General features: G+C 39.3%; 1 protein-coding gene across 1 annotated transcript in view; it reads left to right on the forward strand.

The window, feature by feature from the left end:
• ADGRF1 (adhesion G protein-coupled receptor F1) overlaps positions 1-14,589 on the forward strand; it is a 62,015-nt gene extending 47,426 nt beyond the window's left edge. The window contains exons 13-19 of the mRNA XM_023213075.1: positions 561-724; positions 3,134-3,322; positions 5,010-6,383; positions 8,024-8,065; positions 9,445-9,504; positions 13,093-13,159; positions 14,370-14,589. Of these exons, the coding sequence (XP_023068843.1) occupies positions 561-724; positions 3,134-3,322; positions 5,010-6,383; positions 8,024-8,065; positions 9,445-9,504; positions 13,093-13,159; positions 14,370-14,425 (1,952 nt within the window). The 3' untranslated portion in view covers positions 14,426-14,589. The remainder of the gene's footprint in view (positions 1-560; positions 725-3,133; positions 3,323-5,009; positions 6,384-8,023; positions 8,066-9,444; positions 9,505-13,092; positions 13,160-14,369) is intronic.
• The last annotated feature ends 6,515 nt before the right edge of the window (positions 14,590-21,104 follow it).

Consider the following 21,104-nt stretch of genomic DNA (forward strand, 5'->3'; position numbering starts at 1 on the left):
AAACAAAAAAAAAAAAAAAAAAAAAAAAAAAAAAAAAAAATAGCCCTTGTGGATCTTTTAGTTAATGTCTCTATCTCCTAGTTCCAATCATGGTAAGAATGCATTACTAAGAGCCATCAGCAAGAGTACCAATTGGTTGCAATGTGAGAAATGCTTAAAGGAGTACAGGTAGGAAGTGCTACTCACATATAACAACTGCCCATCTTTTAACCATATCATTACTGCTTTATTCTATAGTGTCTGGAAAATTGTCTGGCTTTCTGATGTTCCTTTAAAGAGTAAAAATATTTCCTGAGAGTGATCACATCATTCCTTATTATCACCTAATACTTATTAGTTGATAGCCCATTAAAGGTGATATTGTTGGCACAGATCAGACACCTGGAAGGAGGGGTCAGGAAGCTGGGCATCAAAGACAAACTTCTCCTACTTCTGAATTTTGCCTGGATTTCATCTCCAAAAATATGACTTCCAAAACAGTTAAACATGACTACATGGTGTATATAGAGTGCCAGGATATTCTAGGATCATTTTTCTTCGTTGTTTTCTTTTGTTTCCAGCCCAGTGTAATGACATTGTCTTTGGATTTGGGTCCACGGATGATGAATATACCCTGCCCTGCAGCAGTGGCTACAGGGGAAGCATCACAGCCAGGTGCCAATCATCTGGGTGGCAGGTCATAAGGGAGACTTGCGTGCTCCCTCAGCTTGAAGAACTAAAGAAGGTGAGGCATTTTCACTTTGTAGACTTGCCCTGGTTTTGAGTTTCAGAGTGGCAATCTCCCAGTTAGCATGGCTAGGTGGAGGGTAAGTATACCTACGTGCATAACTGGCCAGTATGCAAAGAGCAAGGATGACATCAGACCCTGGTGAACCCATGGAGTCGTGCATGGGTGATAGCATCTGGGCAGCAGAGTCTAGGTTGCAGCTCAAAAGACAGAGCTGATAGTTTTCTCAGGCAGAGGTGTTGTGGAGGAGTGTATCAATGCTGAGGAGGTCTGTGATGGATGGTAGAGCAGCGACTAAACTGGTCTCAGAAGTTCAGAAGACCTGGGAATTAAAGAGGAGTGAAGGTGTGAGTCATAAGCTAGCAGGCTTCGTACAAGTAAGGATATATCTATATCAGAAATTAGGGCAAGGAGTGGGTCAGACAAAGGTGAACCTTATAAAATGACTGAACTGCAATGGACCTTAAGGGGCATCTGGTTTACCAACCTCATTTTACAGATCAGAAAACAAAAGACCAAGGAGTCAATAGTTCCTTTGGTAGCAATAGTTTTGAATTAGAAGCATGGTCACCTGACTCCCAGTCCAGTGCTGTATTAGTCTGTTCTCACATTGTTATAAAGAACTACCAGAGACTGGGCAGTTTATAAAGAAAAAGAGGTTTGACTCACCGTTGTGCAGGATGTACAGAAGGTGTATCTGGGGAGGCCTCAGGCAAAAGGGAAGTAAGCACATCCTCATATGGTGACAGGACAGAGAGAGAGAGAGAGAGAAAGAAAGAGAGAGAGAATGGGGGAGGTGCTACACACTTTTAAACAACCAGTTCCTGTGAGAACTGTATCAGGAAACAGCATGTGGGGGATGGTGCTAAACGGTTAGAAACCACCTCCGCGATCCAATCATCTCCCACCAGGACCCACCTCCAACACTGGGAATTATAACTTGACATAAGATTTGGGTGGGGACACACAGCAAAACCATATCAGGTGCTATGCCCTCCACATGATGCTCTCGTAGGAAGCTTCAAGTATTAAGACAAGGAAGATAGAGAGAAGGAAATAAATATCTAGAAATCAGAAGAACTCAAGTCACAGAAAAGAAGGACCCCAAGACCAGTTCACAGATAATGTTCAGCAAGTAGATTTCCATATTGAGCAGAACTTCTATTCCAACCAGAGACCTTGCTGCTGCTGATGCAATAAAACACCCCAGAATGGTATTCATCGGAGGATTGTGGAATGTTTACTTCTTCCTTTCTGGATCTCAGTTTCCTCATCTGTAAACTGGGAAAGGGGATTAGATTAGCTAGCTTCTGGGGTGTCCTCTTGCTTTTGCCTTCATTGCCTCAATTCTGGCCATGAGCAATAGTTGAGACTAGTTCGCTCCAGGCAGATCCCAGGTGCCTTGAACAGAAAACGGCATTGTCAGTTGAGAAGAACAAGAAGGAAAACGGGGGGCACTTGGGCTCCTGAGTGGACTTATGTTGAGTGGAAGGGGACAACCCTTCTTTGTTGCTTTCCAAATTAGCCTAGTGTAGTAGAAGCAGATGGGAGCTTCAAGAAAGAAGTAAAACTCCAAATCTAGGGCTGGGCGTAGTGGCTCACACCTGTAATCCTAGCACTTTGGGAGTCCGAGGTGGGCAGATCACAAGGTCAAGAGTTCAAGACCAACTTGGCCAACATGGTGAAATCTCATCTCTACTAAGAATACAAAAACAATTATCTGGGCGTGCATGCCTGTAATCCCAGCTACTCGGGAGGCTGAGGCAGGAGAATCTCTTGAACCCAGGAGGCAGAGGTTGCAGTGAGCTGAGATCACACCACTGTACTCCAGCCTGGGTGACAGAGCAAGACTCCGTCACAAAAAAAAACAAAAAGAAAAAACTCCAAATCTTGTGACAAAACGGGGGCTGGCACAAGCCCAGTAGTCAAATCTCCATGTGTGTTTCTCTCTTTTCCCATCTTACAAAGCATTCTCAGTGTAGTGTGGTGAACACAACACAGGATTAGTACCTACTCTAACATTTCCAGCTGAGTGCTCTTTGGAAGGTCATTAAATCTCATTGAACATGAGTTTCTGTATAATTAGGATAATAATTTATATTAAAATGATTTTTAGTAAATATTTTCCAGTTTCAGTTTCCTTAGCTATAAAATGAAAATGATAATGGTGCCTCCCTCAAAGGATGTTGAAAGAATTCAATCAATGAATCCCTGGTAAAGCATCTAGTGCAATGTCTAAAATATAGAAATCACTGAATAACAGCCTTTGTTACTATTGTTATGTAATTATCCTACATTAGAACACACCATACAAATGTTAATTCTATATGGCCAAGATATTTGATTTAAATTTGATAAAATACAGCATGTCATTGTTTTCTAGAATGTAATCATTTTTGCTTCTAGAATTTCAGTATGATTGCAGGCAATGCCACTGAGGCAGCTGTGTCATCCTTGGTGCAAAATCTTTCCATCATCATTCGGCAAAGCCGATCAACCACAGCGGGGAATCTGGCTTCAGTGGTGTCGATTCTGAGCGATATTTCATCTCTGTCACTGGCCAGCCATTTCAGGGTGTCCAATTCAACAATGGAGGTACGGTCTGCCTATGCTTAGGGGTCACTTTAAATGCTTGATCCTGTAGGAGGAATGACAAAGCCTTAAAGATGAGGAACTATTGGAAAAGAGAGAAAGCCATGTAAGAGTCCTTATGTGAACTTTACTGTGTCCTCTGAGGTATACAAGGAACTCGGGATCAATTGTGTGGGTTCAAAGGAAGACGGAGCTGCTCTTATGCAGGTTACCTGGGCAGCACCTGGCTTAGAGGAGAGAGTGAGTTTTGCACTATGTGCCACAGACACCGACTTTTCAACATGTTTGCAGTCTTTAATTTTTCTTTACTGTGGCCACAAGCTCAGACTTGAACAGTGTATATTTTAAGAACTCCCTTCATAACAACTTCTCTTAACTGAAGAATTTATGGTTTAGTTGGATATTTAAAGATTAACTTGCAAATTACATAAATGATACTTGGTCACTAAAGGGAGTGCAAATAAGCAAAAAGAAAAATAAATTACCTGTAGCCTGGTCACTTTAAAATAGACACTGCTTACATTTTGCGTATCACCTCGGTACCTAGAAGAATGACAAGTGATATATAGCATGTGATCAATAAATATTTGTTCAATAAATATCCTTCCAAACATTTTGGATGTATACATTTTATATGTTAAAGGATATAATGTTTTACAGAATTGGATTATATAATGTATGTTAAATAATCACACAATAATACTTAACTATATATGATTAAAATTGTTTCAGAAGTGACACTAAATATCAGTAAGTTAAACTCCCTGAGTTAAAGAAAAGATACTCTAATTTGTTTTTTTAAAACCTGACCACATGTTTTTTACAAGCGATCAACTGAAATAAAATGACACAAAAATGCTAAAAATAAAATGAAGAGTGAAAACAAAGCAGACAAACACAAAGCAAAAGAAAACAGTTTTCTAGGGGCAGTAGAAGTAGAACAATCATGGGATTCTGGGCTAGAAGGCAGAGAGGGCTGGGTCAGGGTAAGACTCACTTGGAGTGACAGATGCTTGCGACAGAATGTCTGGGAGCCAGCCCCATAAACAAGAGAAGAGGTTCTTTGGGAAAAAGTAACAACTTCCAAGGATTTGCTTGGAAAATAAATCTCTCAAGCTAAGACTGACCCTTAAAACCCATGACAGTTCAATGCGTGGGTCCAGACTTTAAAAATTGTTTTGCTTTATGCAGTAGGAAACAAGAAACATAACAACTGTAGAAAACAAGAAACCTAAAAATGTGAGCATCTCTTATGTGAGTTTTGAACTTCTGGTGTTAGCAGAACAAACATAATATGGGAAAGCAGTACAAAGTAGTGTCTGCATCTTTGAGCCTCAGCCTGAATAGCAGTGCAGTCATTTTTGCCATCTCAGGGAGGAGGAAATGCACATCACGTGTGCAGCTGAAATTGCAGGATGCTTTCTCATTCGTCCTGAAGCCCTAGTGCATTTACAAATGCTCTGGGGTGATCACCCTGGAACTTACATGATTCTGCTGACCCAAGATTTTGCCCAAAGCTTCTACTGTACAGAGGAACTGAGCTAAATTTGATTGATGAGTTTTAATGTGGTTTGTGACTGAGCCAATTCTCCGGGCATTTTTCCTGTAATTAATGCTAATTACTATCCACTGCTAGTCCTCTTATCTGTTTATTCAAAAACACAAACCGACTTTCATCCTTGTGTTTCAGGATGTCATCAATATAGCTGACAATATCCTTAATTCAGCCTTAGTAACCAACTGGACAGTCTTACTGCAGGAAGAAAAGCATGCCAGCTCACGGTTACTACAGACATTGGAAAACATCAGCACTCTGGTGCCTCCGACAGCTCTTCCTCTGAACTTTTCTCGGAAATTCATTAACTGGAAAGGGATTCCAGTGACCAAAAGCCAACCCAAAATGGATTACAGCTATCAGATTGAAATATTTCCCCAAAATTCAAGTATTCCCATCAGAGGCCGTGTGTTAATTTGGAAAGACCAATTCCAGAGATCCCTTCCAGAAACTATTATCAGCATGGCCTCGTTGACTTTGGGGAACATTCTACCCATTTCCAAAAATGGAAATGCTCAGGTCAATGGACCTGTGATATCCACAGTTATTCAAAACTATTCCGTAAATGAAGTTTTCCTATTTTTTTCCAAGATAGAGTCAAACCTGAGCCAGCCTCATTGTGTGTTTTGGGATTTCAGTCATTTGCAGTGGAACAATGCAGGCTGCCACCTAGTGAATGAAACTCCAGACACCGTGGTGTGCCGATGTACTCACTTGACCTCCTTCTCCATGTTGATGTCACCTTTTGTCCCCCCTACGATCCTCCCCGTGGTAAAATGGATCACCTATGTGGGACTGGGTATCTCCATTGGAAGTCTCATCTTATGCCTGATCATCGAGGCTCTGTTTTGGAAGCAGATTAAGAAAAGCCAAACCTCTCACACACGTCATATTTGCATGGTGAACATAGCCCTGTCCCTCTTGATTGCTGATATCTGGTTTATTGTTGGTGCCACAGTGGATGCCATGGTGAACTCTTCTGGAGTCTGTACAGCTGCTGTGTTCTTTACACACGTCTTCTACCTCTCTTTGTTCTTCTGGATGCTCATGCTTGGCATCCTGCTGGCTTACCGAATCATCCTTGTGTTCCACCACATGGCCCGGCATTTGATGGCGGCTGTCGGATTTTGCCTGGGTTATGGGTGCCCTCTCATTATATCTGTTATTACCATTGCTGTCACACAACCTAGCAATACCTACACAAGGAAAGATGTGTGTTGGCTTAACTGGTCCAATCGAAGCAAACCACTCCTGGCTTTTGTTGTCCCTGCACTGGCTATTGTGGCTGTGAACTTCCTTGTGGTGCTGCTAGTTCTCACAAAGCTCTGGAGGCCGGCTGTTGGAGAAAGACTGAGTCGGGATGACAAAGCCACCATCGTCCGCATGGGGAAGAGCCTCCTCATTCTGACCCCTCTGCTAGGGCTCACCTGGGGCTTTGGAATAGGAACACTAGTGGACAACCAGAATCCGGCTTGGCATGTTATTTTTGCTTTACTCAATGCATTACAGGTGAGAACAATAACAATAACCTAATGTAATTGGAATAAGTAGAGAACTCAGATAGATAAAACCACTCTGGAGATTATCTCATCTCCCTGCCTCCAGCAAGACCATCAGAAAAACTGCATGGAAACAATAAATAGAAAAACATTCTGTTTCTTACTTAGTTGCTATCATACTGAAGCAGAATATTGGATTTCTTCAGTAACCCATTACAGGACTTTAAATCTATTAGAGTTCTTATGACAAACAATCTCTCTTGCTGCTGACTCAGTTCTCTTTCTCTTATGCAGAACTCTGGGAAAAAAATAAACAGAGAAAGGGAAATATATTATAAGTACTTGTTGACTCTGAATGGTGCAAAGGAATTTCCTAGGGTGCAATTGAGAAGGGGCTAGCAAAATGCAACCAGTAGCCTGTTTTTGTAAATAAAGTTTTATTGGAATGCAGCCATGCTTATTTATTTACATATGGTCTATGGCTGCTTTCACTGCAATGGCAGAGTTGAGTAGTTGCAAAAGAAACTGTATAGCCCACAAAGGCTAAAGTACTTACCACCTGACTCATCACAGAAAAAGTTTGCTAATCTCTGCTACAAAGAATGGGTTTTTACTTGGCACAGTCAGAGAGTGTTCAGAGAGGAGGTAGACAAAGCAATCATCAGGTTTTAATGAATCTGGATGACAGCCTTCGATCCCAGTTCAGTGAAGGTTTTGTTGGACCACCTCAGACAATGACTCAGGGGAGTGGTGGTTAAACATTTGAGCTCTAGAGTTAAATAGGTCTGGGCTCAAATACATCACTTTACAAACTGTTTGACTTCTAGCACATTGCTTAATCTTTCTGTCTCTCAATTCTCTAGTCTTTTAAATAGAGATAATAATACATCATCAAATAAATATGAGGGTTAAATGAGATAATTTAGCACTTGTCGCATTGTCTGGCACATAACAAATACTCAATAGGTGTTTCCTAAAACTAGTTGGTTCTCTGTCTATTCAGCAGCCGGTGAACAGTCAGGTGCTAGTATGGAGGGCAATCATAGAGCATGCCCCTAGCAGTGACAAGTTTAGGGAGCGCCTGTTGGGGAGCAGGAGTACAGTCTCATGGTGATATACTGTCTGAACAAGCACCAACTGAAGGAGCTATGCCTGAAAGAAGGAATTCAAGGTCCACCAAAACATTTATCAAGGGTTCCCCAAGACCTGTACTGGAAGGAAAGGGTGCTGATATAGATCAAATCCCTCCACTTGGCCATAGGATTGGATCTCTGTGACTACTGCCATCATAGATGCTTAGACATTAAATGCCTGGTCTAAAGAAAGACTAAGATACAGACACAAAAGGATGCTATTTGTTTTGGGTTGAGATGGTACAATAGGGGAGAATGAAGCTCCACATGCAAAACTTCATTCACCAGGTTATTTGCTTCTTTAGACATCAACAAAAAATTTTCTTGAGTACTTTGCATAGTGCCATGCACTTATGGAGGCCACACGGTGTTCTTGCTTTCAAGTAGACTACAGTCTCTTAGGGAGACAGTCTCTTAAGAAAACAGTTTCAATGTGGGGTGAATAGTGTTACATAAAAATGCTTCCCTTTTCAGAAAAGAAAAATACAATACATGTGATTTATTCCTTTTTTTTAAGGGATTTTTTATCTTATGCTTTGGAATACTCTTGGACAGTAAGGTATGTGCATTTATTTTTCTCATTAACCCCTAACCCAGACATCTTAGGTCCCTCCCCTTTGTTCTGAGGCCTTTATTCATGTAATAAAAGGTTGGACTATGGGTACTTTTGTAATAAAATTCTGTGCTTTCAGAAAGGTCAGGCTCAGTTAGAAAACAAAGGAACTAAACAGTCATTGCTGATAAAGCTGTACAGAACTAATCAAACATGTAATGTAAACGTTGTCGGTAAAAAGGGGAATTATTTTTGTCTTTGACTTTTCTAATTTAAATTATGGCATGGCAGTAATTCCATAGCACAATTGCTTTGCTAAGAGGTGAATTCTCTTTTGTTCTTTCAATTAGTCTACCCATTTATTTAGAATATGCTGAAAGATGTATCTACTGCTATAATTGTAGAGTTTTAAACAGTAAATGTTAGTAGCCTCTCACAGACTATTATTTTAAATGAAGTAACTCAGGAATGGAAAACCAAACATCGTATATTTTCACTCATATGTGGGAGATAAGCTTTGAGGATGCAAAGACATAAAAATGACACAATGGACTTTGCAGACTCAGGGGAAAACAGTGGGAAGGGGGTGAGGGATAAAAGACTACAAATCGGATGCAGTATATACTGCTCAGGTGATGGGTGCATCAGAATCTCACAAATCACCACTAAAGAACTTACTCATGTAACCAAACACCACTTGTTCCCCAATAACCTATGGAAATAAAAATATTTTAAAAAGTAAAGTATACTGTGGAAGAAAAATAAACAAATAAATAGCCTCTCACATTAAATAAAATTCCCAGTGAAGAACAGTGAGTTTAAGTGAAAGATAATAGAAAAAAAATTTTAAATATACTTGTTTCATAAACCCAAGCACTAAACAATTCTGTTGGGAAAGGTGAAGGCAGTAAGCTAATAGATGTACAGTCTTTGGTTTAATAAGAAAATAAAAATATTTTATAATTAGCAAAATTGTTGCTAATTATAGGAACAATTTTGCACATGAACAAACCCCTATCTACAAAGAAGCAATTTGCTGTTCTTAATTGTACTAAATAATTGCCTTGTCTTACCATTCATGTGGTTAGGAAACTGTTCACTTCACTTCAAAGAATCACTTCAATTTAGTAATTATTGCCAACTACTGATGTCTAAAATCTGAATGAGTATGGCATTTGGTATGGTTGTTCTTTATTGAATTCTGGTTTTGTTTATAGGTAAAGAGATGAAGAAAATAATCTTTCTGCCAGATATCCATTCATGGCCTACTAAGTGCTTCTAGGAAATAATACTATTAAATAATCATTTCAACCTGCAGTTATTCTTGATTTGTCTGCATATGATTGTATGTGTATCTCCTCAATATTTCTTTGTTGCCCTTATAGCTGCGACAACTTCTGTTCAACAAGGTGTCTGCCTTAAGTTCTTGGAAGCAAACAGAAAAGGTAATTATCTCCTACTGCCATGAATCTAATACATGAAGTTCCAGTTTTGCATTCTTCTCTTTATACAGTTTTGCTGCAAGTCAACTTCTGTGTAAACCCCTTGAATTTCTTTCACCATGATATTCCTGGTGTCTGACATGGAGCCTGGCACATGAGCAACAGTAGAGTTGTTGAGTGAATGAGTATTTAAATGAATGACTGTGAAGTCATGGAAACTTACAAGGATGCTTAAGAATGAAGGTCTGTGGGTGTTTGTGAGTGAACGCTTTTGAACAATGGCATTTACTTTAGTCTGACTTGCTTGTCAATATTTAGAATTAGCAAGGCCCTTTTCTTCATCCAATTTTCCGAACCTTCTGTAAACCATTTTTCCTTCTCTAGAAAGATAAAGGGGGAGATCTTGGTTACATTCTTGTCTTTAAATTTTGTTAACTTCTAATATATAAAATTATTATGTATTAATAATTTTCTTTTTTTAGGCTGGTATCACTGATTCTGTTATTTGCAATCTTAGCTTTTAAGTCTACAAACTGACAGGTTTTTAAGGAAATGGAGGATTTCTGTTTCATTGTTTGCCATGAAAGTATAATCCATATGAGGATAGCATATTTAGAAACAAAAGTACTTGAACACATACTTTGTGTTTTCAATGTTATTTAGACTTTCGTTTTTCAGCAAGGCACTGAGGGCCTTTCAGAAAGAGTTCTAAAGCAGAGAATTTCTGTATTTTATAAAAGTCAACTGACTTAACTGCATCCAAACCTATACGGGTATTTAGAGATTTTTATAAGTGACAATATAACTTTTTGAAATAAAAATCAATAAGGAAATTTTCCTCTGGCATTAAAAAATCTTCTTTGGCCTGCGTTTTTCAGTAGACAGCACTGCTGTGAATTAGGGATCACTAGCCCATGAGCAGGTGGACCAGTCCTGCCCTTGTATTTCTGACTCTGTAACCAATTGACTGTGTGATCTTAGGAAAGTCACTTCATCTCTTGAGTTTCAATTTTCTAAATGTAGAAAACAAATGTTGGACTAGTTATTCAAAGCAGAAGTTCTCACATTCTGGGATTTAGATTTTATGTCTGGAAGAACTAAAAATCACTCGAACCAGAAGTTGTGAAACTAATGAGTCATTATCTACACTTACGAAAAGGAGAAAATTACAGCACATGTGACTACATCAAAGAAAAGCCTTTAGTGAATATAATGAGACAGGACACTCCCCACTCTGCAAAGCAGAAAGTCAAAATTTTTCTCTTTTGAAAACCAAAGGAAAAATACTCCCAAGTAAAATAAAACAAAAGCAAAAGCAAGAATGCCTGACGGTTTCTCTCTGTTTCTAATATCAAGCACTAACACTTCTCAGAAGGCAGCAGTGGTCAGTGAGGGCTTTTGCTGTGTCTGTATTAGTACCTTCTCCTCAATTTTACTTCCAAATTAGATGATAAAAATGAGATTTTTGTTTCTGGTTAGGTGGCTCACTTGTTTTAAAACAAATATACATTTTTTTCAAGAAGAAAATATGTGCACTCATAATTTCCTTAGAGAGTTTGAATGAAAAAGGAGGACCCCAAGGACCCCAGATGATAGATGATGAGAAAGAGATAACACTTTATGAATATTCCTGCCAAGAAACTCGCTGGTGAGCAAAATCAGCGAGAGTGGTAACCAGACGTAGACCCAGGACAGTAGTGACAGGCTACAGTTGAAGTTGCCAGGATGTGACAAGTTCGTATGTTGGGAGGGGTGAGCCAGTGAAGACAGACTCTGAAAAATGAGAGAGAGAGAGAGGATAATGGGCAGAGGAAGATAATGGGCAGAAGAGGACTTCTGGGAAGACAGAGGGAATGGCTGGATTGAAGATGGAGGGATTAGCTGCTTGGCTTGGCACAGGAAGTACCATACTGATGCAGGAGGAGCAACATGAATAGATTGGGATTCTAACTGAAAAAGTATCTGAGACAGGTCTCAATCAATTTAGAAGTTTATTTGCCAAGGTTCAGGATCATGAGCCATGACACAGCCTCAGGAGGTTCTGAGAATGTATGCCCAAGATGGTCAGATTACAGCTTGATTTTATACATTTTAGGGAGACATAAACATCAGTCAGTACATGTGAGGTATGTGAGGTATATATTGGTTCAGTCTGGAAAGATGGGACAACTTGAAGTAGGGGCAGGAGGGCTTCCACGTCATAGGTGGATTCAAAGATTTTCTCATTGGCAATTGGTTGAAAGAGTTAGGTGAGACTATGATAGTTGACTGAAGGGAATGAAAGAGGAGCCAGCAATAGTCTCAGCAAAGACCATCCTTCAAGCCACAGCACATTGTATGGACCCCAAATCCTCTCCATGCTCAGGCCCCTGTCTTGACCCTCCATTGTCCCTAGGCATGTTCTCTGTAACTCTTCTCCAAGACACAGACTCTGGTGGCCTTGACAGAACCCCCTCCACAAAGAATAGATTTACAGACCTATATCTGACTTCCAGTAACTCAGAGCCTGTTATTTGGCCAACTGCTTTGACCCGTATAACTTCACAAACCTGAAGAGGCTGCTTCTTCCCAGACCACAGGGAAGCATGTTGAGTATGTTGCAACCTAAGATTCCTATCTCCAAATGGTACAGGATGCAATTTTAAGTGCCATGATCCCTGACCTTAGGATATTTTTAAGGGTTATAGCATTAAATGTTTGCTGAGTCCTGAATTCCAGAAAATTAATTATTTTGCTTTGAAAGTTTCAAATCTTTTTAATTCTTATTTTTGTGGCTTATTTTTTTCAGAGCTCAGTGTGACTTAATACCAGTCAAAATTGAAAAACTATCACTGGTCTATCTACTGAATATAATAAGAACATGTTTTTCCCACCTTGGTTTGGTTTCCTCATAGCATAGACTGTAGCAGGGAATGAAACTTTTTCCTTCCAATATTACCAGTGCCTAGAACAGCATCTGGCACACAAAGGCATTCAATATGAGATGGTAAATTAATGGACAAATGAATGATGAACTAATGAGTGGAAAAATATATAATATATGTAAACACTTATATCTTTCCCAATAAGTACATGCTTTTTGTTTCAAATATTTTACTTAATTTGATAATTCAGCTTTTAAATTATTGAACTCTATATAGCCTCTGTAATAATGACCAAAGTGTCATTCACAAGTAGGTTTGAGAGCTAAGATGAGCAAGAGCAAACCAAAGCTTTATTGGGAACCATTTTTAGTAGGAGCACTGTTTTTCCTCCACGAATTTCTCTTCTAGTAACAAATGTGATCCAAAGAAATGTAAGCATAGACATGAAAAGGGATAATGCCACCTTTAAAGCTGTTTTTTAGTTTGTTGTTAGAAGTTGCAAAAATATACAGGAACACAATATTCACTTGGAAATAAATTTTTAGGCATTTTAAATAGATTAAAGCAGAAGAAAGTGAGAAAGTAATCATTCTAAATTCTTGAAAAGAGAATAACACCTATGAAAATGGAATAAAGAATCATTAATGACATCAGGAAGTCAGGAAATACAGACCAACAGTAAAAGAATGCTGTTAACATCCAAATAATTCATTTTTCTTTTGTGCAGCAAAACTCATCAGATTTATCTGCCAAATCCAAATTCTCAAATCCTTTCAACCCACTGAAAAACAAAGGTGAGTACTGTTAAACAAAAGGTTATAAAAGGTGTGAAAAGAGAATATGAGTATATCATATGAAGAAACTTCAATGGCAACATCTAAGAAACTCATGCGAGAAGTGTGGGATTATCAGCCAGCCATGTTTTCAGAGTTCATCTGGGCTGTGCTCAGGGCTGACGGAACAATGTAGGCGACTTGATGCTCATGGAGAACCAGAGAGTATCTTTATGTAAGGTAATCACAAATTATCTCTATTTCCCCAGTTTGACATTATATAAATCTGTGGCATTGATCATTGAGGCCTTGAGGGGAAGGAGTATGGTTAGACTAACACCATTTATGTCCTTACTGGAGAATCGCCCCTTTGTGCCAGCTGCCAAGCAGTGGGCATGCGGCCAGGTGCTTGTGCCCTGATGTTGCACATGTCCTCCTCCCTAAAATGCCCCTGGGCAGGAAGGGGCCACACCTGCTAAGAGTGAAAGAGCACTGTCTCCTCCACCTGTGACATGCATTGGCCCTATGTTCATTGACTGGCAGTTACTGAAGTCTGTGCTATTCAGCAACTGCAAGACCAGTGTTTAAACACTGCAAGTAGTCACAGCATTCTTGGAGGAGAGAGAAGGTTGGAACATGGAAGTGGAGGAGGAGACACTGCCTTCCAAGTTAAGTTGAAATCATACTTAAGAGTTCAAGTCCCATTTCACATTCAGTTATATTAATGTCATCATTAATGTAGGAAAATGGGAAACTCATTTTATATTCTCATTTAAATTATTCAAATTCCAGATGAAGTTCAAGTGTCTGGAGAATGTGCTTGTCCCAGACCCTTGGGTTCTGTTGTCATTACCACCAGTTAGCTTGAGTGCTTTTTATAAGTCTCTACCTTTTGGGGGCATTTGCTCCTCACCTATAAAATAAAAAGCTAAGAGATTACTAAGATTCTTCCAGTAATAACATATTGTGATCTCAATCTACTTTATATCATTTCCCAGCAATATTTGAAAAACATGATATTTCTCAAATAAGAGATACTTGACAAATGCAAGCTTCTGTGGTGTCGGTGAAATGCTATTTCTCTCCACCAAACACATTTTTTGGTCTTTCCCTAGAATCTTTTTGAAACTGTTCCTAGTTGTAAAATAATCTACAGGCTAATTTTCATTTTGGTCTCATGCTTGATTTCAACAGAGTAGCAATAATTATTATCCTCTTTTTTCCCCTTCAGGCCATTATGCATTTTCTCATACTGGAGATTCCTCCAATATCATCATGCTAACTTAGTTTTTCTCAACTGGATAAGGCAAGGAACCATAAAATCAAGAAAAAAATTTCAAAACAACTTGACATTTAGAGATAAATGTCAATGAAGAAATTATGCTCAGTATTCGATCGGGTTTTCTGATTTAAGGGTCTGGGAATAAAACAAGAATGTCTCAGTGGTTTCATTACTGCTCCCTTTTGTCTTCAATTAAATGAAAAGAAGATTTATTTCCATGTGATTTGATTCAAAGAAAGTGCTCTATAATTGCAGAAAAGCAGGTTTTGTTGGAAATTGTATCAGTTGTACCTTGACCATAAAATATGGTTTCTATTTTCATAAAGCAGCACTATTCACATGGCATTTCCAATAATCTGGATTGAAGTCAGAAAATTTTATGAAATAGCTTTAGATAAATTAATAGGCCATGTTTATTTTCTTGTTAAAAAGTTACTGGTTGGTTGGGGTGGGAAAAAGTTATTAGTGCAAATTTCCTAGAGAAAAAACCATTTCTCTTTCAAATCTTCTAGTTGAATTTTATGTTTGCTTTTGCTTTTTAGGTTCTTTCACTTAACATTGAAAGTTATTCAGAAATAAAATGAAAACTTCCATTTCAGATAGCTTTGTAACCATTTATCAGAAAGTATAATAATGTGATTTGATATGTAATGTGGCATTTTTCAGTTTACAAGGCACTTTCATCTGGTCCCACACCCTGCAGACCGAAGTGTCAAGGCAGACCTAGTGCAGAGATGAGGGCATGGGGGCTCAGAGAGGTAAAGTGACTTGCCAAAGATTGTGAAGTCAGTTAAGGGGAATTGGGGATTTTTAGGACTTTTGTCTCCCAGACCATTTCTACAGCCAATAAAAGCCTTGAAAATTACCTACGGCTTTAGTAAATCTTTATGAGGTCAGTTACACAGTTCACCACTCCCAGAATTCTATGTAAGAGAGAAATTAAGGGAGAATTTGGTCGTCAGCTTCCAGGGAGGTACCTTAAAACATCCTTATTTTCTTTCATAATACACCATAGGCACTTTGTGGAAGTTATTTTCTTGTATGGCCAGTGCCACTTTTGGATGACATATAGAGCAGCAGGAGTTGATGCTATGTGAAGCAACATTTCTTTTCCATACTTCCATCATATTTGGCTCACCTACCTGAGTTTCAGCCCTGACCATAGTGCCCAGAGGAATCCAAACCTTTGATTCATCCTTGCTGTTTTGAGAGGCTTAAGGAGTGTCTCTTAGCCTCCTGATATGGAAAGCCTTCATGCGATGCAAATAAAGACAGCTGGGGGAACTTCTAGTTAGCGGTGGTCAATTAAATAAGCATACCTAAGAGAAATCCAACGTTAGATTTCCACAAGGCACCAAGGTGCAGCACGCATGAAATATGAAAGTGAGATGTTCGAAGGAAATGACTGAGGACCAGTCAGATGGTTCTATACCCCACAAATAAATACGAGAGGCAACAGAGAATTTTAAGAGAAAGGTTTCCTTGCAGAAAACTGCTCTATGAACCTTCTCACTCTACCTACCCCCAAAAGTGAGAGAAGGAGGAATGTCTGCTCCTTGACCTCAAATTTAGTGAGAGAAAATTTCTCAGATAGCTTTCTATGGAACCACAACAATTAGGGTGCATGACTGACGAAACTCTGATCCTTGCCTAGAATTGTGGCCACAGCTCTGGTAGTAGAGCCCAGAATGGGTTCTGTGTTGAGACTAGCCTTCATGTCTAGTGTTTCTCAGGGCAATGGATGCGTGTTTCCCACGAACCATGGTGAGACATGCAAGAGTGAAGGTCAGCATGGGGCTCTTTTCGGTCTTCTCTGATGGAGTTGCCCAAAGAGATAGAGGGAACCCAGCATCAAGAAGTGGAAGGTGAAGCCAGATTGTGGGATGAGGAAGGAGTCACAAATGACCATCTGGAATACAAAAGAATCTGCACAGGCTAAAGATGAGAAGTCAAGGCTATGAGAATTTCTATGGGAGTTCTTGAATGCTCTCTCTCTTATTATACACAATTACTATCCAGAGAACCCTGAAACCATGTGAAGGTGGCCCTATCTCATAAGACAAATTTCTTTTTTTCTGGGACCCTGGGGAAGGGGAGGCCAGAAACCTCAGTGCCCAAGGTGGGGTGGAAGGAAAGGGAGAAAAGCTTAGCAAAAATGTCAACCAGCAAGGGAAGATGTGCTAGTGCAAGTAGGCAACTCAACACAAGACTCAGTTGGGGAGGGAGGAAAAATTTAGTACTAAATTATTGTAGTTTCTTCTTATTATAGGAGACTGGGAGTCATAATTACCAAACTATTTAAAATGACCAAAATGTTGCTCTTACCTGAGTATGTTGGTGTATAACTGGAATGCATCTGATGGAAGAAAAAGCTTTTCCCACTGAATAAATTTTATAAGGATGATGAGAGACAAAAAAGTTTGATCAGCTATCATGTATGTGCATGCTTGTCTAATTCACTGATTATGCATACATTCACCTCAAAATGCTACTAACATTTAAAAATAAAAATGCTAACAATAAAAAATAAAAAAGTGAATGGCATTGTATTACTTTTCTATTACTGTGTTTTCTATTATAATAGTTTATTCCATTTCTATTATGATAGTTTTCTATTGCTGCATATAAAATTGCGGCAAACTCAGCAACTTAAAGCAACATACATTTATTATCTCAAAGTGGTCATGGATGGACTCCATGCACAGCTAAGCTTGTGCTTTGCTCAGGGTTACACAAGGCTATCATCAAGGTACTGGATGGACTGTTATGTCATCTGGAGGCTCAGGTGGGGAATAATTCACTTCCAACTCATTAAGGTTGTTGGCAGAATTTGTTCCCTTGTGGTTGTGGGAATGAGAATGGTGGCTTTTTGCTGACTATTGGCTAGAGTCCATCCTCAGACCCTAGAGGCCACCCATATTTTTTTTTTTTTTGCCACATGGGCTTTTCCAACTTGGCCACTTACAACATTAAGCCTGCAAGGAGAGTCTCTAACTCCCGTCTGCTTTTAAGACAGCGTCTTGTATAATGTAAGATAATTAGGAGAGTGACAACCCATAACTTTTGCCATATTTCACAGGTTAGAACCAAGTCACAGGTCCTGGCCACAATCAAGGGGAGAGCATTTCAAAAGGTGTGAACACCAGGAGGGAGGGATCACCGGAGGTCACAGACATGAAATTCCACAGATAGGGAATGAGAGAAGAGATAACAGCAACACAACTTTGGAAAGCAGGTGGGGTGGGATGAACTGACTTAGAAGACCTGAAAAAGTTAAATATGAAGCAAGCAGTTGGGGGGGGGGGGGGGGACAAACAAACAAGAAGCAACTTACTTTACACTGCAGAATCCCCCGAGAGACTCAACACTTCGCAGCATCAGGTACCATAAGAAGTTGGGTGAATATGGGACTGAATAGTAGAGTTGGTTCAAGTTCAATTTAGGAAGCAGCTGGTCCCCCAGGTACCTCTCTAATTCCAAGTAGCCAAGCAAATGTCATTTCCTTCATCCTACTAGTAGATTATATGGAGATATGGGAAAAGATGGGATATTGGGACTGAGAGACACCAGAATCAGTTGGTAGAGATTTCCCATCCTGAAAACAAAAGGTTTAGTGAAAGTTAACATATAACAATGGCAGCAGGTCTTACATTTTTAAGGCAAGAGTCTTGTATCAGTCCATTCTCATGCTGCTGATAAACACATACCTAAGACTGGGTAATTTAATTTTAAAAAAAAGGTTTAATGGACCCACAGTTCCAACATAGCTATGGAGGCCTCACAATCATGGTGGAAGACAAAGGAGGAGCAAAGGGACTTCTTACACGGCAGCAGGCAAGAGAGGGAGTGAAAAACGATATGAAAGGGGTTTCCCCTTGTAAAATCACCAAATCTTGTGAGACTTACTTACTACCATGAGAATAGTATGGGGGAAACTGCCTTCATAATTCAATTATCTCCCACTGGGTTCCTCCCACAACACATGAGAATTATGGGAGCTACAATGTAAGATGAGATTTGGGTGCGGACACAGCCAACCCACGTGAAGTTTGAACAGGCATCTCTGGAGGATCTGATTATAACAGGAGGAAACATTGAAGATACTGACTTTGAATTTTGCTAAGGAATTATTTTTCCAGGTAATCATTCTACAGGAAGGCCAAGAGTCCTCATACCTCACCTAATACACAGACAATCCAACCATCCAATCAGCTTTTTAGTGTCTCAGTCTGAAATAAAAGCAAACAGTCTAGGATCGTTAAAGTACTTTACAAAAGCTTCCAGTATTAAATGCAGAGGCCACAAAGAAAAAAGTAAAATGCAGAGAGAGGCAATGTGGTCTCACCTTGAGTCCTGTGGTATAAGCTCACCTAGAACAATGAAGAAACAAACAGAGAAATACAAATTAGGAGAGAAAATCATACTAGAAGGCAGGAGACTTAAGAGACAATCAGTTTTATCCTCAAGCAGGATATTGCCTCTATAAAGTGAGTGCTATAACAAGGAACACACAGACAACCAAAAGATACCTTTGAAATTTAAAACATCATTAATAAAATGCTTCAATAGAAGGACTGGAAGACAAAGTTGAGAAAATGATCTAGAAAGTAGAATTAAAGAAAAATGGATGTAAATTAGAAAAGAGAGGATTAGAGGACAAGACTAAGAGTTTCAAAACTTGAGTACATTTTGCAGGAAAAAAAGAGGAAAGAAGCAGAAGGAAGGGCATTAAATAAATAAATGGAGAAAAAATGTTGTCACTAAGAAACGTCATATTCTCTATTGAAATTGCCCATCAAATTCTCAGTAGGATGGATGAAAGTAAAGCCATAGTTAGACCCATCATTGCAAAATTTCAGATCACAGGAGACAAAAAGAAGACCTGAACAATTTCAGAGAGGGGAAAAAAAAAAAAAACAGGTTTTATATAAAAGCTCAAAAACCAGAATATTATCAGAATTCTCCACAGTAATATTATAAGCTAGAAAACAATGAAGAATACCATCAAAATGTTGAGGAGAAATGGTTGCAACCTGGAAGCAACAAATGTGAAGAAGAATAAAGATATTTTTATGTATGGAAGTTTTCAATAAATTTCCTTCCAACGCTCCCTTTCCTCAAAACTGTCAAAGAATGTGCCACGCCACATGTGGGAGTAAACCCAGAAGGATGAAGACATGGCCCCACCAAAACAAAGGATGTAATGGAAGAGGCAGCAGAGGGAACAGAATCTTTCTGATGGGAATAAAGGGAACTTCCCAGACAGCAGCTACAGGGGAGATTCAGGCTGGATCTTCAGAGGATATTGCTCAGAAAAAGAAAAACAATGCATCTGAGTGTTATTTAGAGGAGGTTTACTTACAAGGGAAGGAGAGTTTGGGGATGAATTTTGATTAGAACACGTATATTCCAGCAAGTAAAAAGAAAATAATATGACATCTAACAGAAAGAAAAAGCTGTACAGAAAAGAAAAAAAACCAAGCTTACTACCTAGCTCAGCTATTAATAGAATATAAACAATCTCAATAATGTGAAATGATTTTAATATAACCAAACTAATAACAATGTAACTATATTGAGAAGGTGGAGACTAGGGAGTGTTTTGGTGGGGGAGAAGATGGCAAAAGAGATCTAAATCAAGCTTGTTCAACCCTCTGCCCACAGGCCACATGTGGCTGAGGACAGCTTTGAATGTAGCCCAACATAAATTCATAAACTTTCTTAAAACATTGTGACTTTTTGCAATTTGTTTTTAAGCTCATCAGCTATCGTTAGTGTGAGCGTATTTTATGTATGGCCCAAGACAATTCTTCTTATTCCAGTGTGGCCCAGAGAAGGCAAAAGATTGGACACCCCTGATAAATCTTCATTCTTTATTTATTTGTTTGTTTATTTATTTTACTTTAAGTTCTAGGGTATGTAAGCATGATGTGCAGGTTTGATACATAGGTATACATGTGCCATGTTGGTTTGCTGCACCCATCAACTCATTATTTAAATTAGGTATTTCTCCTAATGCTATCCCTCCCCCAGCCCCTCAGCCCCCGACAGGCCCCGATGTGTGATGGTCCCTGTCCTGTGTCCAAATGTTCTCATTGTTCAGTTCCCACCTATGAGTGAGAACGTGGGATGTTTGGTGTTCTGTCCTTGTGATAGTTTACTGAGAATGATGGTTTCCAGCTTCATCCACGTCCCTGCAAAGGACATGAACTCATCCTTTTTTATGGCTGCATAGTGTTCCATGATGTATATGTGCCATATTTTCTTTCTTTTCTTTTCTTTTCTTTTCTTTTCTTTTCTTTTCTTTTTCTTTGAGACGGAGTTTTGCTTTTGTTGCCCAGGCTGGAGTGCAATGGCATGATCTTGGCTCACTGCAACCTCCACCTCTTGGGTTCAAGCGATTTTCCTGCCTCAGCCTCCCGAGTAGCTGACATACAGGCATGGGCAACATGGCAGGCTAATTTTGTATTTTTAGTAGAGACGGGGTTTCTCCATGTTGGTCAGGCTGGTCTCAAACTTCCGACCTCAAATGATCCGCCTGCCTTGGCCTCCCAGAGTGCTGGGATTACAAGCCTGAGCCACCACGCCTGGCCAATGTGCCATATTTTCTTAATCCAGTCTATCATTCATGGACATTTGGGTTGGTTCCAAGTCTTTGCTATTGTGAATAGTGCTACAATAAAC

Source organism: Piliocolobus tephrosceles, chromosome 5, assembly GCF_002776525.5.
Source record: "Piliocolobus tephrosceles isolate RC106 chromosome 5, ASM277652v3, whole genome shotgun sequence".
Lineage (NCBI taxonomy): Eukaryota > Metazoa > Chordata > Mammalia > Primates > Cercopithecidae > Piliocolobus > Piliocolobus tephrosceles.